This window comes from Haliotis asinina, chromosome 9, assembly GCF_037392515.1.
Source record: "Haliotis asinina isolate JCU_RB_2024 chromosome 9, JCU_Hal_asi_v2, whole genome shotgun sequence".
Lineage (NCBI taxonomy): Eukaryota > Metazoa > Mollusca > Gastropoda > Lepetellida > Haliotidae > Haliotis > Haliotis asinina.
The window spans coordinates 55,097,711-55,122,721 of NC_090288.1; the positions used below are offsets into that span (position 1 = coordinate 55,097,711).

General features: G+C 40.2%; 2 protein-coding genes across 2 annotated transcripts in view; one reads left to right on the forward strand and one right to left on the reverse strand.

Moving 5' to 3' along the window:
* Positions 1 to 1,482: 1,482 nt before the first annotated feature.
* LOC137295537 (N-fatty-acyl-amino acid synthase/hydrolase PM20D1-like) lies at positions 1,483 to 20,512 on the forward strand. Its single transcript, XM_067826920.1, has 11 exons — positions 1,483 to 1,750; positions 7,244 to 7,476; positions 7,959 to 8,045; positions 8,613 to 8,749; positions 9,964 to 10,083; positions 10,756 to 10,831; positions 11,972 to 12,033; positions 12,541 to 12,619; positions 14,295 to 14,366; positions 15,135 to 15,300; positions 15,869 to 20,512. Exons 1-11 carry the CDS (start codon positions 1,483 to 1,485, stop codon positions 16,093 to 16,095), a joined length of 1,527 nt encoding a protein of 508 aa, XP_067683021.1. The 3' UTR covers positions 16,096 to 20,512.
* Positions 20,513 to 22,770: 2,258 nt separating this feature from the next.
* LOC137295535 (stabilin-2-like) overlaps positions 22,771 to 25,011 on the reverse strand; it is a 208,550-nt gene continuing 206,309 nt past the window's right edge. Inside the window, exon 43 of the mRNA XM_067826919.1 lies at positions 22,771 to 23,313. Coding sequence (XP_067683020.1) covers positions 23,185 to 23,313 — 129 coding nt within the window. The 3' untranslated portion in view covers positions 22,771 to 23,184. The remainder of the gene's footprint in view (positions 23,314 to 25,011) is intronic.

Below are 25,011 nucleotides of genomic sequence, written 5' to 3' on the forward strand. Positions count from 1 at the left end.
CTATTCCCTTCCCACCCTCTTTCTCTTTCGCGGAGCTTGAAACAGTATGCCTGCCCGAAGTATGAGGTCGTGAGCAATAGTCTAATCTTGGTTGTGTACACATACAAGTAAATAATCTACTCGTTACATTAAAAACAACAACTGTTCATTGTGGTAAACAGCCTCTGTCACAGAGAAAGCTCAATGTCTGGTTTATTGACACCCATTTGTCTGTCTGCCTGTCTGCTAAAGACAATATGCAATATCATTGACCACACGCAATTTGAACTTAACACGTATTAGGCCAAACGCCATAAACAAAATAAATTGATTTATGACAAGTGCAACCAAGTACTGTCTCTGACACATTATGTAACTAGACAGGTGTGATACTTGTACATATGACATGTTTTTATGTCTGTGGGTTGCAAACAAACTTTTCTCTGATGACTGGATCTGACGGAAACTGGTGCAAACTATTGTCCGTTTCAAGTCCTGCTTTGTACTTGAACGAATGACAGTTTCCAGCCACGCAGTAGTTCACCATCTCTACTGGGATGATTTTTGATTGGATCGAACGAAAATTCAGAGAACATGTATTTACAAAACCCAACATCTCTATATACATTCTTTATGGATAACAACTTCCTCTAGTGTATATGATTTTGTTTGACAAAGGTCTATGAATCCATTCCATAACGACGCATCAATTACATTAAAAAAAGTTATGATCCATAAAGAATCTTACTTTCCAGTGACTCACCATACTTCATCTTTCTGTGCACACAATGAGCCCTCAGCGTATCTGCAAATGAACCTTAGAATGTTGTAATTTACCAACTTACACCACGAGGGCAATATTTACTTATTTAATACGCGTGTAATGTATTGGGCATGATGAGCATCAAAATAAGTTAAATTTTATTTTACTTTTCTTTAAATAGAAATAATTGCCGTAGTTCAGTTAATCAGTGATGCTAATATAGCACTTCCTAAAACAATGGGCATAACTTACCCTAATGCTTGCTTTAAATTAAGCAGAACTTAGAACCCGTCGTTTGATCTGCGCTCTACCTTATTTACTGTTTGTTTGTACAATCATAAAGACATTAAAGTGACAACCATGCACAAATTACACCCCTTGTTATATCCTTTTTACTGAACCATTCTAATGAAAAAAGTTTGAAAACACTAATGGTTTCATCAAAGTTTTGCTTAGAGTGGAGGCAGATTTTGAATATTTATATATGAAAGTTCCATCACAACCCATAACGCTCTCTCAAAAAAACCATAACGCACAAACACATGTATTTACACATAAATCGTCAGTGGATTTGACTGTCAATATTTTACGGTGCTTCAGTCATTAAGCAGACCTGGTTTGACCGGATTTTTTTCTCATATGCGACACCGCGTTAACAGGCTTATCTGAAGCAGCCGTCATAAGTATCCGTCGAGTCAATTTCAGACCTTTGAACCCAGCTATTGTCATGTGATCTCAAAATGGCGGCCTCCACATGTCGTCTTGTGTTGACAATTTTATGCAGCGTTGTTTTCGTCTTGGCAGCTATAGTTATCATACGGACTTTCACGCTGTCCGTCCGGATGGACGATATTCAGATTTGTGATTCGAAAGATGATGATTTCATAGAAGCAACAGATGAAATAATTCAAAAATTTAGGACAGCTTTAAGGTTCAAAACAGTCTCATTAGAAGCGGGAATATACGACAGAGATGAACTGTTCAAAATGGTTGAATTTATCAAATCAGGTATTTGTGTTTTTGAATGAAAAGATATTACACCCCCACCCGAGTTCCCAACCCCAACCCCAACCAATCAAAATATATCCTTGTCACCTCTGTCTCATACCTATATCCTAGTTGCTGGAGAGACTCCGCCTTACCTTGACATATCCTTGTTACTTCTGTCGTACACTGACATCCATGTGGGAGAGACCCTGCTTTGCATTTGATATATCCTTGTATACAGTCAAATACAATGTAAAACACAACTTGGCAGATTGTGATACCTTTCGGTAAGCACTTACCAAAACAAGTGATAAAAAATGCCAATTCAGCCTATAAAATTGTGGAAAAAATGTGAGGAAAAAAAGCCCGTGAAATCGTAGTTCAAACAAATCACAAATTTTTTCCTAGCGCTGGGGGAAAAAGTGGTTTCAATAGCCCTGCTGCGCTGCGCTGTGCTCATAATGCACGTGCAGTGAATAGGTTCACGAAGCTTGAAGTTCGTGACTCTATCACAGAGAAAACTCAGTGTCTGGTTTATTGATACCTATGTCTGCCTGTCTGCTAATATGCAAGGCACAACTTCAGTCACTGACCACATGCAATTTGAAATTAACACCTGTCGGGCTTATAAGCCATAAACAATGAGCTGGCTAAACGTATCAGCAAATGAACCAGTGGCCAGTGAAAAGGTTCCCTTACATCTGAGTGCACACCCGCCGGCTCTGACTGGGTTTAGTATCGTGGCGAAGGAGGTAAACCTGAGTACAAAATATTGCACTTTTGATTTGCGATTATATGCTTATAAATTTGTTTATTTGATTTTTCTTGATCAGAAATGCTTTTTATATGTTGTGAATAGGTGATAACTGTGTTTTAATTATTGATTGCATGTGACCTTTAAGGGACCCTGTCTTACACTTACATATCTTTGTTACTGAAAAAAATCTAAAATTCTCTAAAAATGTCTCTAAAATTCACTCTCTACCTGCTTATTACTAAGGTTTTGCGCTCTTTTTGGGTTCCAGCACATGGCTGTTGCCCCCTACTTTGGGTAGGTTTACTAGGATTGGCGTTACAACTTTATATTATTGACTAATTAACCCTTCATTAGTCTCAGGTAGCTGTGACCCACTTTTTCACCTGTTCAACAGGTAGCACAGGCTGGAGTGAGTGGGGCTTACACACCGACAGACCCTCCAATCCCGGAGCTTCCGTCTTCACGGATACTTCGGGTTCGTGACACACTCCAAACCCTCCGTGTATCGAACTTTTGGGTACTGAACCCTCTGGATTTATGTGTGGACAAATCATTCAGGGTATTAACAGTCCATACTCGTATGGGTAGTTGCTCCACGGATGTCCGCAACTCAACCTATTATGGATCTGTTCTACACCCCCTACTGTGGGACTCGTAAGAGTCAGGAAAACCTTCATGCGGTCTTCAGGGGGTGCAAACCAATGTGTGCGGCTGATTCCCATTGCTCGGAATCTGATCCGGAATTCAAGGCCTACTTGGCCGCCATCCGGAGATCCGAACAGGCTACGGCTACCTCCCCAGCTTCCTCCACCTCCTCGAGGGTTTCTAACTTTCCATCTCCTCATACTCCCCTTTCAACTCTGGTCTTGGCAGGTGGGGACGAGATCGTTATTCGGGAGCAGTTAAAGGAGTTCGACCTTGAAAGTGAGCAGGAAGCACTTACGGACACCCTGATGAGCCGTTCACCAGTTTGGGCCCTTCTCATGCTCGGGGGACTTCCTGCAGCATCTCCCCTTCACCTACTCTGGACAGAGGAGGAGGAAAAAGAGATCCAAAAGGAGTAGGTCAAACGAAGTTTCTCTGACCGCTAGGGTACTTGACTCAGTGAAGACACTCGTCTCAAGCCTTCTAGACCAGCAGCTGGACCCTCCGAACCCCCCGCCAAGGTCCCTCTCCCCCATACGTGAATCTTCCCATTCACCCCGGAGAGTGGAACGGTTGGCTTCCCCCATCAGACAGCCTAACCCTCAGGATGAGGTGGATATATATAACACTTCCCTCATTCGCATCCTTCCGGAGGCTGAGGATGCTACCCCTCCACCTACGGGAGATCCAATAGCTCACCTAGCGGCTGTGGCGGAATTTTCAGGGTTACCTGTGGTGGAACTTGAGGACCACCCGTCTGCCGCCAAGAGGGTTAGGGTGGCTACCTTTAGTTGTGAGGATTCCCTCCATTCCCCTCAGAAGGCCCTCCTACCCATTGTCTTCTTCAGGAGGCGGGAAGTGACTTTCAATCGGAGGTGGCTGCAGTGGGACCTGGTCATCTCCTTCCTTCGTTATTCCTTATGGACAGACAACGTCACAAAATCCCCTTGGCTAACTCCCCAATACCACTAGACCCCCCATGTTGGACCAGGGCATCAATCGGATTGCTTCCAGGCAGGTACCTCATAAGGTTTCCGATGCACACTTGTCACACCTTGACAAGGAGGCATGGTCTATCTTACGTTCAACCAGTTACTTAGCCCACGCCTGTCAGGCCATGGCAACTTTTGCCAAGGAAGCAGGCATGGAAGACGGTGCAGAGTCTATATACCGTGTATTCGGATCCATGGCAGGAGGCATAACCCAAATCTGCCTGTCTGCAAGACATATTTCGGCAGACATCACTAATCTCCAACATGAGGGGTTCCCTGGAAGACCGATCTCCCGACGGAGATCAGGGATTGTCTCTGCCATGCCTCCCCTCTGCCTGAACTCTCTTTGCAGATTCCGGATGCCCTTTGTTCGAGGCAGGAATATCAGCAACAGGAGTTGACTAACAGACGCGCCTCGACCAGAGGGAGAGGTCGTTCGCAGCCACGGCAGTGGTCCAACCGAACCCCCAAAAGACGGAGTCTACTCCCCAAAAAACCGGACAGGACAAGTGTCCTTTCGGAATGGAGGAGGGAAGGAAGACCACAGGGGTTCCACTCCTTCCTCCACTCCCAGGAAGAAACTTGGTGGGCCCAAGCGCGGAGGCAAACCTCCCCGAATCCCGGAGCACAATTGACGGATGGGTCCCGCCAGTCCTTCCCCGTGCGATAGTAGATCCTTCCATAGGGCCTGTAGGGTGTCAGCTCTCAAAATGTGTACCCAACTGGGTTCAGCTCGGACTGGACAAGTTCGTATGTCAGATTCTTGTGTCGGGCTTCTACATCCCTGGCTCCTCCCCTCCACCTCTCATCTGCCATCCGGTCGAACATCTACCTGATCCGGACAGGTTCGAATTGATATTGGAACAGGTGGAAACTCTCATTGCCAAGGAGGCAGTGGAGGAACTCCCTCTCGAGAATCTGACTCCCGGCTATTACTCTCCGGTATTTCTCAGGCCCCAAAAGAACTCGGGAAAATGGCGGCTAATTCATGATTTGGAGGAGTTCAACTCCTCCTTCCTCGTACAGCCGCCATATTTTCGACTTTTGACACTCGAATCAGTCATGCAGTCGCTGGAGCCCTCAGACTACATTATATCCCTCAACTTCCAGGATGTGTACCATGCACATCCCAATCTATACACCCGATCACAGATACCTCCGTTTCATCCTGGGAGGTCTCCACTTTCAGTGGAAGGTCCTTCCTTTTTGGTCCACTTCCTTCACGAACACGGGGTCCTGTTTGTGATGTATTTGGACGATGGGTTCAATCACGACCATTCGCTGGCCACTCTGGAAGCACAACGGGACTTTGTAATTCTGCTCCAGCGGTTAGGATGGCTTGTAAACTTAGACTAGTCAGACCTAGTGCCGACAAAATCTTTACAGTTTCTTGGGGCCATCTTAGACACAGCTTGGTTCAGAGCCTTCATGCCACACGAACGAATGACAAGACTCCAGTCTCTGATGACCCAGGCTCTGAACGGACCTCTGTCCCTCCCTCAGTGGTAGAAGCTACTGGGTCTCCTGACGTCCACACAAGACCTAACGGTCAGGGGGCAACTCATTCTCCGACCTCTTCAGCTCTTCCTGAACCATCACATCAGGAAGGTGCACTGCACCCACCCCATCTTCTCCATTTCCTCAAATGGTGGAACCGAGATGAGAATGTATTCAGGGTTGTTTTTGGTTCTTGACCTGCAGCTAGTTATAAGAAATCGTTCACACGATGTGGTTTAAACATATTTATTTCATGTAGTCAGAAAATTAAAATCATGATGGTTTTTATACGTTTATGTCGCTTGCAGTTGGGATTCATGGCACTAAGTTTGCACTGTATGTTGATAAGGTAGAAGTTGTAGACACTTAGAAATACCTTGGAACTATACTGCACAGAAATGGCCATATGACTCATACCCAATCTTAATAATTAGTTACTTTCATTAGTCCCTTTCCGAAACTTTATCGGTACCATCAAATTCTTCAAGTATCAAATATCTTCGTTAATTAACTTAAAGCCATCAATCAACGAAACACTGACATATCTGACAGAATATCAAATAATATTTCCGACTTGTAGGCTCCAGAAGATACTTAAAACAAATTATTTCCGATTCTCTGCGTGTCCCATTTTTTGACAAACTGACCACTAGTATCCGAATGTCCATCCGCCTAATCATGTAGAATTACAAAGTCCTAGTTTATGTTACTTCAGAGAAATTGCCATTTCCCCACAGAAAAGTGAATCCATAAAAATTTGGTTACTTGGTCAATGCATTTTCCCAGTACATTGACCCTACCTAACTTGACTTCAATTTTTCCTTATATATTTATCAATGTTTTATAAACTTTTTAACTCTAAATGTCCTGGTTATACTAAACAAAACCTCAAATTACTATGTCTGGCTAAGTCGGATGTTCTCTGTAAGTACGCATTGCCTGATGTTTTTGACAGTCATCATCATGGTTCCTTTCTAATCTTGAATCAATCTTACAATCATGGATTGGTCATATGCAAATTTCCTATAAAGGAATTTGAAGTGCTCTCCCAAATTTGAACAATATCTGCTTCTCCCAGATGATATTTTCTATGATATTTTATTCTCCTAAAATTTAGAACATGTAACCTTAATGTTTCCATAGAAAGTGGGAGATGGCAAAATACCCCAAAACAACAAAGATTTTGTAGCTTTTGCGATTCACATTTTAATTGAATTTCTGTAATTATTTTAATGTAATTATTTTGCAGGCATACATAAATCATTAATAAAAGAACCATATTGTTCCTGGACAAATTTGTCAAGTTGCACCTGCTTTTCTCAAGTTAAATATCTACCCTTTAAAATGTATACAAGTTCATTAAGACTGTTGGCAAACACTTTAATTCATGTATCATTCGGTGGTGCATTATTTTGAGCAATATTAATGAGTGATGTTATTATCAGTGATGACACTGGTGACATAACTTCCCAAATAATGCTTGGTCCAGTGTTGTTAGAATGGATATTTAATTCCCAAGGGAATCGAGGATGGTGGATTAAACTTATGTCAGTAATGTAACTTACTTATTTGATTCTTGTGTCAGTAACTTAAATCATTCATTTCACACTGCTGTCTTTTCAGCCTTCCCTGTAGTACACTCGTCTCCGCTTGTGGAGTTTGAGGTCATCAACAACTATAGCCTGCTTTACTCTGTGAAAGGCATGGATGAGTCGCTAACGCCGTACATGTTAACAAGTCACCTAGATGTTGTGCCTGCTGAGCCAGAAAAGTGGGAGGTGCTGCCATTTTCTGCTGAGATCAAGGATGGATTCATTTATGGGCGTGGCACCATTGATGACAAACATGGAGTGATGGTTTGTTTGTTTCTTGCTTATCACTGCGCTAATCAATATTCCAGCAATAAGGTAGCTGAGTTTGGACCAGACAATCCAGTGAGTAACGTCATGAGCATCGATGACCCAGTTCAGTGAGTCTGACCACCTGATCCTGTTAGTCACCTCGTATGACAAGCATGGGTTGTTTGAGACTGGTTCTAACCCAGATCATCACGTGTGGAGTGGTGGTAATGACATCATAGAGGTGAAGGTCAAACTCGTCTACTGGCATATCCAGCAGACTATAGTTAACAATGTCGTTGCTCCAGTGATTGTGCATTGAAATGATTTTGCAATTGCTGATCACTAGTGTTCTTAACTTCTTGTGAGTAGTATATGTGACCCCCCTTCAGTACCAGCAGATGAATTTCTAACAAGTTCATCTGCTGTAACATAGTTAAGAGTTTATTTGTGAATATCAGTATTTTTTTACAGATTCAGATATGTATTTTGTTGTTAAGGCAATCCTTGAGGCGATGGAGTTCCTATTTATGAGAGGATTTCAGCCCGTGAGGTCCTTCTATGTCGGATTTGGTCATGACGAGGAGGTGAGTGTAAACAGAGACTTGCGGATTTGCAAAGTTCAAAATATCCCACATCCAGTCATTAGATGTCTTGGTAGTTTACCAGCAGGTGTTCCAAATGTGCAGGTAGCCTCTCACACCTTGGTATATGCTACAGGTAGCCAGTCACACCTGGGTATATGCTGCAGGTAGCCACTCACACCTAGGTATATGCTGCAGGTAGCCAGTCACACCTAGGTATATGCTGCAGGTAGCCACTCACACCTGGGTATATGCTACAGGTAGCCAGTCACACCTGGGTATATGCTGCAGGTAGCCACTCACACCTTGGTATATGCTGCAGGTAGCCACTCACACCTAGGTGTATGCTGCAGGTAGCCAGTCACACCTAGGTATATGCTGCAGGTAGCCTCTCACACCTTGGTATATGCTACAGGTAGCCAGTCACACCTGGGTACATGCTGCAGGTAGCCAGTCACACCTTGGTATATGCTGCAGGTAGCCACTCACACCTAGGTATATGCTGCAGGTAGCCAGTCACACCTGGGTATATGCTGCAGGTAGCCACTCACACCTTGGTATATTTTGCAGGTTGCTGGAACTGACGGAGCACTTGCCATTGCACAGCGTCTCACTCAGAAGGGTGTGACAAAACTGGAGTTCCTGTCTGATGAGGGCTTGTGTGTGCTGGATGGTATTGTCCCAGGGATGAAGACAACAACATCACTGTAGGTAATCAACTCACAAGTAAGGTCATTATGAAAATATGAGATGGTGGTGTTGTTCAGTCGCTTAAGCCTTCACACATCATGCCAAAGACCGTGTTCGATTCCCCACATGGGTGCAATGTGTGAAGAACATTTCTGGTGTTTTCCGCTTTTGACATTGCTGGAATATTGTCGAAAGCAGTGTAAAACTAAACTCACTCACCCCTTTATGAGAATCTTTTGTTGTGACTCCACTGACAGGATGATGTATGTCATAGTTTGATTCCTTCTTATCTGCAGTAGAGTTTTTACCATTTCTCATTCATCATCTAGCTAGTCGTCATATTGTCGCAATGCCTACAAAGTACACACGTGTAGCGTCCTCTTGACTGCACATTGAACACAGCCCTGCAACCACATGAAAATACTTTTTGTTTCCATAAAAAATGTATATATAGATGTTGGATTTTGTAGATACATGTCCTCTGAATTTGCGTTCGATTCAATCAAAAATCATCTCTGTAGAGATGGTGAACTACTGCGTGGCTGGAAACTGTCATTCGTCCAAGTACAAAGCAGAACTTGAAACTGACAAGAGTTTGCACCAGTTTCCGTCAGATCCAGTCATCCGAGAAAAATGGATGTACACGTAGTTTGTTTGCAACCCACAGACATAAAAAACATGTCATGTGTACAAGTATCACACCTGTCTAATTACATAATGTGGCAGAGACCAGACTCAGGTGCACGAGTCATAAATCAATTTATTTTGTTTATGGCGTATAGCCTGATAGGTGTTAAAATTGCGTGTGGTCAATGATTGAAGCTGTGTATTGCATATTCTTTTATGTAACAAGTAGATTATTTACTTGTTTGTGTACACAACCAAGACTAGACTACTGCTCACAACCTCATACTCTGTTGAAACCACTTTTTCCCCCAGCGCTGGGGTAAATCTAGTGAATAGTTTGAACTCCGATTTCGCAGGCTTTTTTTGCATCACGTTTTTTTCAACTTTATAGGTTGAATTGGCATTTTTGATGATTTGTTTTGGTAAGTGCATACCGAAAGGTATCAGAATCTGCAAAGTTGTACTTTACGTTGCATGTGACCTTTAAATTTAACCCAATACACTTTGACACAGAAGAAAATGTTGAAGTAGGGATCATTGGGAAAGGAATATTGCACTGTACGTGTGGTCTGAATGTCTCTTTTATTGTTTCTTCTGTTAACAGAATTGGGACATCAGAGAAAGGTCAGGTCATCTTGAGGTTAAGGGTCAAGGGCAGCGCTGGTCATTCGTCCATGCCACCCCGGGAGAGTTCCATTGGAATCCTAGCAAGAGCCGTGCAACGGTACTGTGAGCAATTGTTTCTGTAATCATTATAACATAGGTTTGAGCTTAATCTGTCCATAAGGACATGAATGCCATAATGGAGTTTGAAAATCGAAACTGTTACAATTTGTTACAGACTTATGGCCCTTGTGATGCATTTCCTATGGGGACAGATTTTCTCTGAAACTGTTATAGATAGGGAAACCAAATTTGATATGTGTTTTGAGGAAATGACTGCCGTAATGGAGTTTGAAAATGGAAACGTTTTTCTTGACACAGCATATGTTTTACCTAATGTGGACATATTTCTCAGTGTTTGGCACTGTGTGGCTCTTTACAATGAGTGCAGGTCAGGTATGTTGGTGGTCAAGGAGATTCCATAGATCTGTGTCGGCTTGGGAGAAGATGGACTCACGGTTAACCTTCTAGTACCTCACAGACAGGTTGTAATACATACTGATCCACTGACCATGGTGATAATATTTGCATTGAGCATGCACCTTGTGTATGGAAGTTAGAGCAGTGTAAGTAGCATATTTCCTCTAATAAACTTATTAATAAAGCAAACTCTCTAACCAGGAGTTTCATTGGAGACCAAAGCTTAGTTCTTGAACAGTTGCTACACCCCTATACTTATTAGAGGCCAGTGCTTTTTAGAAGAAATACAGTACTCAATATTATTGTGCTACAGGCTGGAGTCGATTGGACACCCCAGCATGTTTGGACATGGGCCAGAGAAGGACACGTTTGAACACCTGTCCTCACAGGTAACAACACATCCAGCACCTATAGTTCTCAGTGACCACCATCTTGATTCTTGGCCCTGAAAGTTTCTTAAAGGATGGAAATTAAATTACCAAGTTATAAGACATACAAATACATGTAGATAAGAAGTAAAAGAAAGTGTTAATTCTCATTAAGTACGTTTGATAAAAATATTGAACAAACCTTTCGAAAATACAGTCAAATCCTTTTCATTGCCGGCATCTTTAATATTATGCATAAGTCGAGGAATGTGCATCTAATGACAAGCTTGGGAGAAAGTAAAGCCAGTAACAATCTCCAACTGATGCTGCGATGCTGGATTCGTTCTGACAGAGGCCACACTCTCCAAACACCCTATGTGAATCTGAGGGTGAAGTTGACATCCCCCAAGCCAGATTACATGTACTTCCAGGTGATGTGACTATGTATGTGTCAATGACAACTTTGACAAAATGTGCCCCTTCATCTGATGCCGATATCAACAAATTATTGCTAGGTCCAAGGACCTGTCACAACGACTCGTCTGATGATGAAGGCAGAACACAGCCTGCTGTCAAACCACCACCATCGGTGTCGGAAACATTAAAGTTTTGTCAAGGACTGTAGTAATTTCTTGAGTCAGTCTCAGGTACAAGCAGTTATCATTTTTATCACTTGGCAAGTGTCCTTGAATTTGTGGATAAATGTAACAGTAATTCACAGACACAAAGTTTAACGTGAGAGTTTGCGTTTTCCTTTCAACAAGATTCAAGATGGTACCACGTATATCTGTCGATTGCTAATAGATTTTGTTCATGGATTCTAAGAGTTACATGTATTTCTTATTTCATTGTGCTAGTATTGAAATGTGTTTATATTCATATGCTATTTGTTTTCATTATCTACGTCACCTAATGTATTGGCATGCTATATTTTGATATGATGTGCTGAATAAGGGAATTGTTCAATGTTCCATATCTTTCTTTTCTACCTTATATGATATACATATATCTTGAATACATCAATAAGTCAAATTTATTACTTGGTCCCCAGCAACTTGTCTCATCAGGATTTAACTGTATGTCAGTCATGATAGCGAAACATAATTGAGAAAAAGTGCATTTTGATCATAATGTCTGTCAAACTGTAGTGTCTTATTGCAGATGTACTTCCCACATCGTGTAGTCATGTCCAACCTGTGGCTGTTCACCCCGCTTGTATCATGGTAGGTACATAACTTGTTTAGTAATGTGAATGTCAGATATGATCTTCTACCATGTAACTGTTCAGAGCTGTGTTCCTTTGCTACTCATGAATATGCTGACTCCAGGTTTTCATTCCCAGATTCTATCTGATTATAATTGTTTGACAGTGGGCACCAGAACCTATTTCATTATGGGTTTTCCTTCACAGTGAGATATATATGTGATAGATGCTTTAAAAAGCAGCATTGAACACTCACTCACACATTTACTGACTCATTTACTCATTCACTCACCCATACCCTCACGCACCCACAACTCACTCTCATTTACTCACTCACTCACCCACGTACTCGCATGCCTCCCCACCCACTCACTCACTCACCCACCATTCACTCACTCCACTGAGTATGTATAGAAGCTAGATAAGCTTTGAACATGCAAAAAGGAATATTTGGTGTTTTCTGGTCAAAGGGATGATTTGATTTGCCACAGTGGTTGAGCACTGTATGTTTCTGATTGTGTTTCAGGATTTTGTCGAGGAAGCCATCAACTAACGCTGTGTTACGGACAGTGACATCAGTCACAAGGTTCGATGCAGGGATCAAGGTCAGTTGGGACACCATGCATGTACATCACATATACAACTATTCATTTAAGACAGATGTAAATCAGTAAATCTTTTTCTAAGGATCATGTATAAAAGTAATTGTTTATGGTTAGGTTCGATTTGAGTTGATAACAAACAAACTATACACATCCCATCACCCGATACCCAGGACAAGTCAGTTTTAGTTTTGGGCAATCAAATAATGATATCTTACTTGTCGGTAGACTACTAGATAATTTCTGCTTATGGTTTCAAACTGCAAATAAACTTGGAGTTCATGTCACATCTGCTCCAAATGTAGCTATTAAATTACACAATGATAATAAGGAAGAGTTATCTTTCTTTGCTATCTGTCACTTCTCAATAAATAGTCCATTAAACATTACCATCAAATAATTTGTTGATTTATTCTTTCATAATTACATTATTATGATTATGTCATAAGAATCAGTGCAAGTTGAAGACAAGTCAGGAAAAGTCACTTTCGTAAAATCACTTGTCCTGTGGAAAGAGGCTTTTAAAAGAAATTTCATAAAAGAAATTGAACCCCTGCTATATATTGAAGTTGATCATGTCTGCCACAAAATTCCAGTTATACACTTTGTAGATATGACTATTGATCTTGATGTCCAGTATATCAGTATATCAATATTCCAGTATTGGAAATATATATTGATAGGTATGGTTGCCATAGTGTCGAATCTTCATGTCATATTGTCGAATCTTCATGTCATAGTGTCGAATCTTCATGCCATAGTATTGAGTGTTTATGCCATTGTGTGAGGTCTTCATGCTATGTCCAGTCTTCATGCCATAGTGTCGCGTCTTCATGTTGTAGTTTGTGTCAAGTCTTCATGTCAGTGTCAAGTCTTAATGTCACAGTGACAAGTCTTTGTGTCATTGTGTTGAGTGTTCGTGTCATAATGTCAAGTCTTCATGTTACAGTGTCAAGTCTTTGTGTCATTGTGTTGAGTGTTCATGTCATAATGTCAAGTCTTCATGTCACAGAGAAAAGTCTTTGTGTCATTGTGTTGAGTGTTCGTGTCATAATGTCAAGTCTTCATGTCACAGTGACAAGTCTTTGTGTCATTGTGTTGAGTCTTCATGTCATAATGTCAAGTCTTCATGTTACAGTGACAAGTCTTTGTGTCATTGTGTTGAGTGTTCGTGTCATAATGTCAAGTCTTCATGTTACAGTGTCAAGTCTTTGTGTCGTTGTGTTGAGTGTTCGTGTCATAATGTCAAGTCTTCATGTCACAGTGACAAGTCTTTGTGTCATTGTGTTGAGTGTTTGTGTCATAATGTCAAGTCTTCATGTCACAGTGACAAGTCTTAGTGTCATTGTGTTGAGTGTTTGTGTCATAATGTCAAGTCTTCATGTCACAGTGACAAGTCTTTGTGTCGTTGTGTTGAGTGTTGTGTCATAATGTCAAGTCTTCATGTTACAGTGTCAAGTCTTTGTGTCATGGCATTGAGTCTTCATGTCATAATGTCATGTCTTCATACGAGAATGTCAATTCTTCATATCATAGTATCAATTCTGCATGACATAGTGTCAAGTCTTCATATGAGATTGTGAAGTCTTCATGTCATGTCAGTTCTTCATGTCATAGTGGATGTTTTGCTCTTCAGTTTATTTCAAAATTTAACCATTGTGTTTTTTATATACTGCAGGACAATGTATTGCCTCCCGAGGCCGTCGCCATTGTCAATCACCGCATTCACCCAGCACAGACTGTCCAAGAGGTAGGACACACCTGCAGTTTTTTAACTCACCTGTAACTGCCCATTTCTGATTGACTGAGTGTTCTCCTATCATATCTATTGTTTTCTGTTGGGAATGCCCAACTGAGGGTACTGTGTGTTAGTACTTCTTTATCTCAAATAACTGAGTGACGTATGATGTACAGAGATTACTGATGTTTTGCAAATGCAAACCAATGGAAGCGAGATAACACTAAATTTGTTTTTGTTGTCTGTTAGATTCCATGTCAACTGAAAATGGAGTAAAGGTTAATTGCCTAATCTTGGTGCACCTGAGGCGATGGGGTAGCCTAGTGGTTAAGGCTCGTCATGCTTAGGATCTGGGTTCCATTCTCCACATGGGTACATCGTGTGAACCCCTTCTGTGGTGTCATATGCCTTGATACTGTTGGAATATTCCTATAGGCAATGTAAAACTAAACTCACACTCACTCACTCTGGTGCACCATATTATTATCAGATACCCATGCTTGACACAGTACAAAATTAAAATTGAGATGTTCGGTAAGGAATATACGTTGTTCACTGGCTCCCTCTGAACACAGAGGGCATCAGCCCATGCACCATCATGACCAGTGAACAACTTATATTATCTTCCTTAGTTTACAGATATGAGATGTGTGTTATTGTGACTGTGCTGTAGATGTATTGGTAACTGGAGAAGACATGCCCTCACTATCTGAAACTGACTGTTGCAGATGTGTCCACTCTATGTTAATCAGTTACACAATCCAACTCTGTTGTAAACAGGTGATAGACTATGACCGCTTTTTGATCAATGATGACCGAGTTCAGATTGAAGTGAAGTATGCACAAGAATCTCTTCCCATGTCACCATACGGGTCTGACGACTTCGGCTACCAGGTTATCAAAAACAGCATCCGTCAAGTGTGGAAGGACACAGTGGTAGCCCCAGGTATTGTACAGTGTGCAGTGTGCAGTGGCAGCCATAGGTAGAGAGGATAAAGTGTGGCAGGACACAATAGTAGCCATAGGTAGGGAAGGGGAAGTGTGTCAGTGTGAAAGACACCATGGCAGCCATGGGTAGAAAGGATAAAGTGTGGCAGGAGACCATAGTAGCCTCAGGGATGGAGGGAACAGTGTGGCAGGACACCATAGTAGCCCCAGGTATTGTACAGTGTGAAAGACACCATGGCAGCCATAGGTAGAAAGGATAAAGTGTGGCAGGACACCATAGTAGCCCCAGGAAGGGAGGGGAAGTGTCAGGACACTATAGTAACCACAGACAGAAAGGATAAAGTGCAGCAGGATACCATAGTAGCCCAAGATAGGGAGGGAACAGTGTGGCAGGACACCATAGTAGCCCCATTTAGGGAGGGAAAAGTGTGGCAGGACACCATAGAACATATCACAAACTAAATGGGGTAATCTTGACCACAACATGATGCCCGTATCATGTGATCCCACTTCAGTGTCCATGATCTGGAGCCTGAAAGTGTGATCTGCGTTTCCTTTACCTCCAGGTGTGATGATAGGCAACACAGACACTCGTCACTACGTCAACCTCACCCACAACATCTACAGGTTCTCACCCACATACATGTACCCTGATGACGTGGCACGCTTCCATGGCGACAATGAAAGGATATCAGTGAAGAACTATGAGCAGGCTATCAACTTCTTCTACCATCTGATCCAGAATGCAAACAAACCTGGGCTGAAGCCATCCCACAGTCACAGCGAACTGTAGCACGGTTACTTATGTCTGGAGCAAGGAGCTGCGAGTCTTGGTACAATCGTCATCGGGGTAAACAACCCAAGCTGCAGGAGGTAGTTGATGGTTTACAAACATATCGAGATCTCATCCTACCTGATACCCATTTACTGCTTAAAAATGTTTCAAAGAGTCACATGAGCTTCAGTCTTGTACACACAGAGACCGAAGTTTAAGCATTTAAAGTCATGTGATTTTAACCTGTCTGAGACCTTCACTCTCCTCCTTCAGATCAGACTTCATTTGCATGTTTTATCAGACCTTTCCTCACCTGTAACAGACCTTTCCTCCCCTGTAACAGACATAAATTCACCTGTAACAGACTATCACTCACTTGTAACCCTTGACCATGTGGTGTATCGGGCTTCCACCCAAATGTTGGTTATATATTTGAATGACCCTTTTTGAATGGCTCCCTTGATCCTCCATCAAGAGAATATAAAATTTTTGTCATTCTGGTCAAAAGTTTGAAAGACACATGGTGTCCAGAAATATGATGTTGTTAATTATATTCCAGTATAGTTTAACATTCCTACTGATCTACTGAAATAGACTGTGCCTACCTCTCGCATATATTTACATTTTACAAACTTCAGTGTTACACATGTATATTTATTCCAACATGCAGGTCTGTGATGTGATGATCCTGACTTCAGAAACCGAGACAATGGAAAATAGGATCATATGATTTATGTGTTTTTCAATGAGGCCTGTTACGTGTCCTCTGAACACAAGACGTAGCCAAGATTTCACATGTATAGTACTGGCTGCATATGGGAAGAGCACATGGCCAGGAGGAGGTAACTCTAGTAGCTTTTACTCTACCAGTAGGGGGAAAGTATCGAAGGCAGTATATGTCACATCATAGAGAGTGGAAGTGTAACAAAGTACACAGGTCGTTGTGTGAATTTGAGATAGAGCTGTTTCTCAATTCAGATGATGTCAGGGTGGTTGGGTAGCCTAGTGGTTGCGGCTTTAGCTCAACACACTGAACACCTAGGTTTGATTCCACACATGGGTATGTTGTGTGAAACCTTGTGTGACCCTCATAATATTTTTGGAATATTGCTAAAAGCGGCATAAAACCCATCTTACTCATTCACTCAGATGATGTCCTTAACTGACTCCATGACTAATGTTATCATCACAGTGAAGGATGAATAACAAAGAGCCAAGTTGTCAGACCCACAAGTCCTTAAACTGGGTCATATTTTTAGTTTATTAGTATGATGAACTGTTAATGTGTTTTTAAAGTTATTCTCATTTTTTTTCATCATGTTATTCTTCTTCTGAAGATGTATATCATCAAACTTTCTGTAAAATGGCCACAATATGACCATTCACAACGGACATACAGTGGTTATATGTTCCTGAAGTGCCACTGTAGCAGCAACTGACAGTCCGAAGTTTGAACAATAATTTTCCTTACGCATATGTGAGCTTTCAATGTTTTCATACTAATAATCAAATTGGTCATTCCATACACACTGATCTCATTCATATTTTGTATCATCGTAACTGGCACTGGGTTATGTCCCTTTGGTGTGCCTGGAACCTGTGATCAAAGGTTTGAATCCCATTGTGCTTTCATTGTGTTTGTAGGAAGGGTATCATCAAAATGGCTGGCTTTCCACTCAGATCAAGCTGACATGCTGTGATAGAGCTGACTGATAAACTGTTAAAGATATCCTCCATAATCTCAAGGATATATGCTCAGATAAATCTCGACTTGTACCTACTAGTAGTTGCATCCGCCACTTGGCCCGATAATTGGATTAACTCCCTTTGCTGGCTTATTATCCAATCGGGTGTCTAATTGGGTAGTTGCCAATCACGAGGTTTCTATCATAGTTGACATCTGCTTCAACTGTAAACAGTAACAATAGTGGCAGAAACAACTGACTTTGATAGGTTGTGTCCTCGTGCCCACATGAAAGAGTTCACTTTCCTTTCAAATCTGAGTAGCACAGTCTGCAAACCTTTGCTGTAGAACTTTAGATTTATTGGAACATATACCCTGGACATTATCGAGATAGCACTGTGCCAAACTCACTTGTACCTTAGCAGGGAGGTGGTTGTTTGGGTCACAGTCATTTACTTTGAGAACAAAATCAGCAATATGAACATTATGTTTCCAGTTTATACTACAACGGAACAGTTCCATTTTTAACATATCAATCTTTGAGTCAGTACACAGTGATGTGTAAGTTTATAGTCACACTCAGGATGTAGGTCTGAGTGAAGTTTACAGTATTATTGGTGTTGCCTGTTGTAATGCTGAAGTCAACAGATTTATCATACGTCCATTACTTTCATCAATGGAGGGGCGGTGAGGTAGTCTAGCGGTTAAAGCGTCTGTTCATCATGCCGAAAGTCTAGGTTTGATTCCCCACGTGGGTATATATGTAATATGTGAAGCCCATTTCTGGTGATATTTCTGGAATATTGCTAAAAGGGGTGTACAACCAACTTACTTACCACTCCTCAATGGGGATCTGAGTATACGTCCCCAGCAACCTTTGCTAGTCATGAAGATGACTTGATGGATTCCACGATTCCTTGACTGTTGATACCATGTCATCCACCTTTACTCCTTTGACTCCATTCTCAGAATTATAATTAGGAAATTTCCAATTTTCACATCTCTACCAGATTTTTGCACCTACTTCAATGTTACATCAGAAGGGATCTTTACAAATTGATTTTTGTCCATCCTTCAGTTGCTTTGGAAAAGGAATAACTAAATGTGCATGCTTAGCTTTTTCCACAAACTGCATATCATATGTTATTATAGCTTTGGGTATAACTGTTTGATTGGCACTTTAGAAGTTTGTATTTAACAGTAAGGCCAAACCAGTTTTATTTTTGGTATTGAAGATCCACCAATCGTACTTTTCAAAAAGATATATTTTTTTCTCTCAAAGAATAAACATCTAATGTTCTTACATGCCAAAAATGTAGACTTACAAGAAAATATTATTTAGATTGTTAATTCCCCATATACACTTTTATAAATGGTATTGCCAAAAGTGACATACTTGTGGAATTTAAAAGGAAAATTACTTATTACATCAAAATCTTTTTCTTGTTAACTCCATCCCGGGTTTAGGTTTTCTTAAGACTAAAATCCATAAAACAAGAAAAAAAAATTGGTCTGGCCTAAAGGCAAAACACTTTATGAATAATAACATCTCTATTCTATTGTGATACCAGTATATTAATTCTTATACCATAGTAAGACAGCAGCATACAGCACATCATAATAGAACAAAGATCTTGTACTTGTTAAAATATTTTGACTTTAAAACTTTTGCGTTGTTGTTTTTCTACATGTATGCATTCTGTCTGAACACATTTTCAGAGATTTAATGATTATATTGTTCTTTGTGTATATGTTTGTTTGCATCCTGGTACAAGGTCACAAATTATACTTATTCCCAGATACCAGTTTGTATTAAGTTGTGTATACATGCTTGTGTTCATTTGATGTACAGATTGGTCAAGATTTATCTTTAACAAAAGTAGGGGATGTTGGATTTACAAGATTGAGAAGATTAAAATTTTAACGCCAAGGAGGAAACAGATGAGGGAGAGAATTTGAGGGAAATGTGATATTTTATTTCATCCCTTTGGAAATGTTCATCTGTATGGATGTATGTGTTATGTATTATAATATCTCATACACATTTTTCTTGTGGTATGCTTGCAAAATTGAATATCCCCTACCTTTTTTAATGGTATACATGCAAGGTAACAATACTTTCAGGGTTCATTTGAGATAAATAGTATAAAACAAAATCATGAGATAAATATATTTTTATGCTTATTCTTCACATATTGCATACATGTTTTAAATTTGTTTCATTTAGTTTCTAGACCAGTTTGCAGTGTATGAAGTAAATCATAATTACATCAATTTTAAATGAAGTCCATAGTTTTTTAAAATTACAAATCATATCACCTGTTGCAAAGGAAGATTAACTAGACGGTCCAGGCTAACACTCTCTCAGCAGGATTTTGACAAAGATTTAATAAATTGTGTGAACGTGCTGTAGCTGCTAGCTATATTTCTTTGTTTTTTTTTGTAAATGAACAGTTGTTAATCACAAAACATAAATCTGGATGAAAATATATCAGTACATTGACTATTGCCTTGACATGCATTTATTCAGTTATTCAGATTCTTGTTTGTTGGTAATTTATGGAATAAAGGGAAAATAAAACATTTCTCAAAAATCCCACATTTTAATCCAGCTTTCTTCACCCCAAACAAATATATTGTATACATACTAAAAGCCAACTGTATACCATACTTGGAGATATTTATTTTCAGAATTCCAACAAATATTGGCACATTTCCATGATGCATTGAAATAAAGAAGCATACAAGTTTATTTGACATTTTGTTCAATTGAACACATAGAACGGCCAGCTGTTGAAGCAAGGTAACTGTTCGGTGACTGGTTAGAATTGATCTTCAGCAGTCCATGCTTGTCGGAACAGGTGACTAACAGGATCAGGTGGTCAGGTTCACTGACATAGTTGACACAGGTCATAATATCCCAATTGTGATCATGCTGCTTCATCACTGGACTGTCTGGTCAAGATTTATTATTTACAGACTGCTGCCATACAGCAGAAATATTGCTGAGTAAGTCACTGACTAACTCGATGTTCGGTGAGTGGTGGAACTAGGACATGGTATGTACCTGTAGTAGCACTTGGCATTTAAAGGCGTAAATGTGAAGGGAATAAATACAAGAATCGTATGTCCTTAACACACTGACTGACTCTCACAAGTTTACTGGTTTCAGTTCTGGTCCACCATCTCTTGGTGTTCTTTGCTCGGAGATGATTGCTTTTTGTGCCTGTTTTGCCAGCATGTGAAACTTGCTTTAAAATAACACTGATATAGCTACGAGATAACTTATAGTGGCAAATTTGAGCAGACATTGACACTGTGAGTATACTTGTGGTGGCAGTCAACATGTAAACTTCTTTAGAGTAGTGTAAAAATGGGATCAATACACATTCCAGAAACTGAAACAACATCTTATTGCTGTGATGAGGTATCAATAATCAAGAATATGTTCAGGTTTCAAATCCTGTTTCACTAAGGTTTTCTTTAACCAATCAAACTGAAGCATACACAGTCAGATTTGATACATCTGAATCAGTGACTCACTAGAATTGTTAATTGACTTGTATGAACAGCTCAATAACAGGCTTATAATTCACAAAACAAGATGGCTGCCTTGCTCACAAGGGAACTTGGAAAACATTCTAAAAAATACCACTTTTCTTCTTCTTGACAAACCAAATTTATCTTTATGGGAACCTTGAAAATCAGCTGAAAATAACTACATTTCTGCAATTTTAATTGTTGCCTTGTTATATCAAACACTGTACATGTAAAGTAAACTTCAAGCAATCACACATATGAATGTACATTTACTAATATTCTACTTAACATTTACAGAGGTGAGAGGGGCAGTTTAGTAGCCTAGTAGTTGAAGTACTTGCTAATAACACCATAAACCCAGGTTCGATTCCCACCAAGAGAACACTTTTTGAAGCTCATTTCTGGTGTCCCCTGCCATGAAATTGCTTGAATATTGCTAAAAGCGGATAAAACTAGAGGAGAGCCCATTGTGATGCAAATGGTTACAGTTTAAGTGGAACTAAGTTGTACAAGAATGGGTTTAGCGCTGAAAATCCTAGAAGCATAATCATGACAAACGGATTCAAACCCACAGTCATGTCACCACTGTACAGCACATTGTCAGCCTAGGCCACCGGGCCATCCACAACCAGGTTGTGCTAAGAAACTGACAGACACATCACAATTTTCTCAACAAAATCAGACCAGCTGACATCTGAGAAAACTTTATGAATCAAGAAAATTTTGTGTAAATCAAGAAAATTGATTTAATTGTATGAATCAAGTATAACTAATCATACCTTTGTCAACATGGGTGGTGGCTATGTACATGCCAAACAATACATGAATAAGATAGGCAGTGATCTCAGAATGTAGAGCTTAGCAAAAAAATATAAAATGATTTAACCTAAAAATTGAAAGCAATAATATACAATTAGAAAAGCACTACATACTTATCTGAACCTGCATGTTCTCCACAAAGCTACTGTACACACAGATAAACTACAAGTCAACAGGTGAAGCTTGGTTAAACAATAAACTGGAAACTCTTGAACTGAAACTGACATACTACAGACACAGAGTCAACAGCAAGTCAAGGATCATCCAAGAAACTTCTCATACATTCCACAAATATACCACTAAAGATTGCATAGGGATAGGAGAATATATTATTATAGACTGGCGATGAGGTCAATAGTTGTTTTTTTGACCAAAGCAATTTTTATTATTAAAAGCAATGTTGACCTCAGAACTTCACTGATGATCAATATTGCTTTTTGCAGGGTCATAAAATCATGTATTAACGATATTCACCAGTTTATAACTGTTCTATTACGTAATTACCAAAAAGCTTCTAATAACCAAATCATGTCCACTTAGTCAAGAAAAGTAATGTAATTTTCACTATAACTAATAACGTTATGTCAACAGTACTATGACATGTATGGGAATGCCATTGAACAAAGCAATTTCATTGGTTGAATCATGGTCCCCATCCAGGTCCCTTCAGATGTATTTTTAGTAAAGTCAGTCTGAGTTTTGGTTAGATCTGGGTTGGTGTCAATAGTGCTTTTCTATTGATGTCACGTGACCGCCTCTTTCTTGACCAATTAGACAGCCTGAAAAATATGCTTTCATAATGATTTGATAATTTGATCAGTTGTCATGAAAATAGCTTTTAATAATGGGATGGACCTGAAGCATGTGCAGCTTTGTTTTGTATTTTTATGAAAAAGACAGTTCATTAATTTGCTGTCACATTACATTACAGTTAGAAATATCTCAGTGTCCCTATCAAAATTTGAGTAGTATTATCTATAATTGCTACAGACAGTAAGTGCTATACAGTTGTTGGCTCCACGTTGTAATAATCAAAGTCTCTGTTCACATCTCTCTCCTCCGTCTCAGCTGTCGTCGCTGGTGCGGCTGCTGTAGAGGGGGTTGTGAAAGTTGATGTTGTCGGGGTGCTGGAACGTCCCTGAGTCGTCCTGCTGAGCCTGGAGGCGAGCAAACGATAAACTGCTGTCTGATCCCTGGGAGACGAGAACGGCATTATTATCTCGAACAAAACATGCTGTTGTTTAACGGTCTCCACAGACCTCAACTGCAAGAACCTTAATTCTGGCAACAATACTTGTGACAATACAAGGTTTCAAGAATTGCTGACTTGCATGACAGATCAAATAATCAGCCAATCACAAATCTTAAGGTACACATACTTCTTTATTTACAAATAGATCTAAGGACTTGCTGATCAAAATGTAGATTTCTTGAAGTTAACATTTATGACGAGAAAGTCCATTGTTCTAAAGGTGCTCACTTACAGTGTTCCCAGAAATTATTGAGAAAATCTTTGTTGTTTTTTTCTAATGATGCTAAGATTGGAAAAAGGGCTTTCACTACGCACTAAGCATACTAAATAAGGGAGACAACTCTTGAAGGCTTAGAAGGCAGCTCATTACGTCAAGAGTTATCTCCCTTGTCTGAGCAGATGGCTTCCTGTGTTCACATGGCAGAATTTACAGCAAGAGAGATAAGAAAGCTCATTCTAGATGATTTTGAAAGGGGTGAGGCTGATGCTAAAGTGTTAGCTTGTAGACATGGTATTCCTCTGTCTACAGTATACAGAACTTTGAAGAATATTCAAACAGGAACCGGGATAGAGCACAAAGCAGGGGCAGGTCGGCCTAGGAAATTCAGTGTTGTGGATCGCCGAAGACTTGGGCAGATTGTGAGTAGGGGCAAATTGAAAAGTGTTGAGAACATCAGAAATGAAATGATTAGCAGAGGAAGTCCTCAGGTATGCAATGAAACAGTTAGGCAGGAATTACAGAGACTTAATTGGGTGAAAAAACGTGGAATTCCCTCGCCGTTGATGAAAGATGCACAAAAGGAAAAACGTTTAAACAGGTGTCGGGCTCATGAAAATCAAGATTGGGATAATGTTTTCTTTTCGGATGAAAGTTCTGTTTGGCTTTTCCCTAATTGTGTGAAAATTTGGACCAAAGATACTGTCAAACCTATCTACCAGCGACCAAAACATAGCCCGAAGTTTCACATGTGGGGTGGCATATCGGCTCGCGGAGTGACGCCATTGTGTGTTTTCACGGGAAACTTGACAAAAGAAAGATACGTTGACATTCTAAATGGTCACCTTCTTCCTACAGCACAAACATTGTATGAAGATGATTGGATTTTCCAGCATGATAATGACCCAAAACACACTGCGCGCTACACAAAACAGTGGTTGTCAGGCGAAAATGTTCAAGTTTTAGACTGGCCCAGTTACAGCCCAGACCTAAACCCAATTGAGAATGTGTGGGGAGTCATGAAGGACAGAATAAACCCAAAGGGACTGAGAAATATTGAAGATATGAAGGCCGAGGTGGTCCAATATTGGGATACCCTGTCACACGATTACCTACAAACTTTGATGGGTAGTGTGCCTAGGCGTATTCAGGCATGCATTGCTGAGCGAGGAGGTCTAACAAAGTACTAAAACAAGACTGAGACTGTAAAAGGATGATGTTTTAACATGTTTATGTAAGTAAAACGCCAGAAGTTAATAAACGTAATATGTTACATGACGCAACATGATTCTCAATAATTTCTGGGAATACTATATATGAGGAAGGGATTTCTCATTAAATAAATGAATTTTTCTTCTAAGAAAATTAATTGTTTTTACAAGATGAATAACTCTTTTAAGAATACTGGTAAGTCATTTCAAT

Bases quoted from the DNA above. Each gene is read 5' to 3' on its own strand.
- LOC137295537 (XM_067826920.1), top strand. From the start codon at position 1,483: ATGGCGGCCTCCACATGTCGTCTTGTGTTGACAATTTTATGCAGCGTT. The intron at 1,751-7,243 runs GTATTTGTGTTT...CTGTCTTTTCAG, and splicing joins GGTTGAATTTATCAAATCAG to CCTTCCCTGTAGTACACTCG. The intron at 14,367-15,134 runs GTAGGACACACC...TGTTGTAAACAG, and splicing joins CAGCACAGACTGTCCAAGAG to GTGATAGACTATGACCGCTT.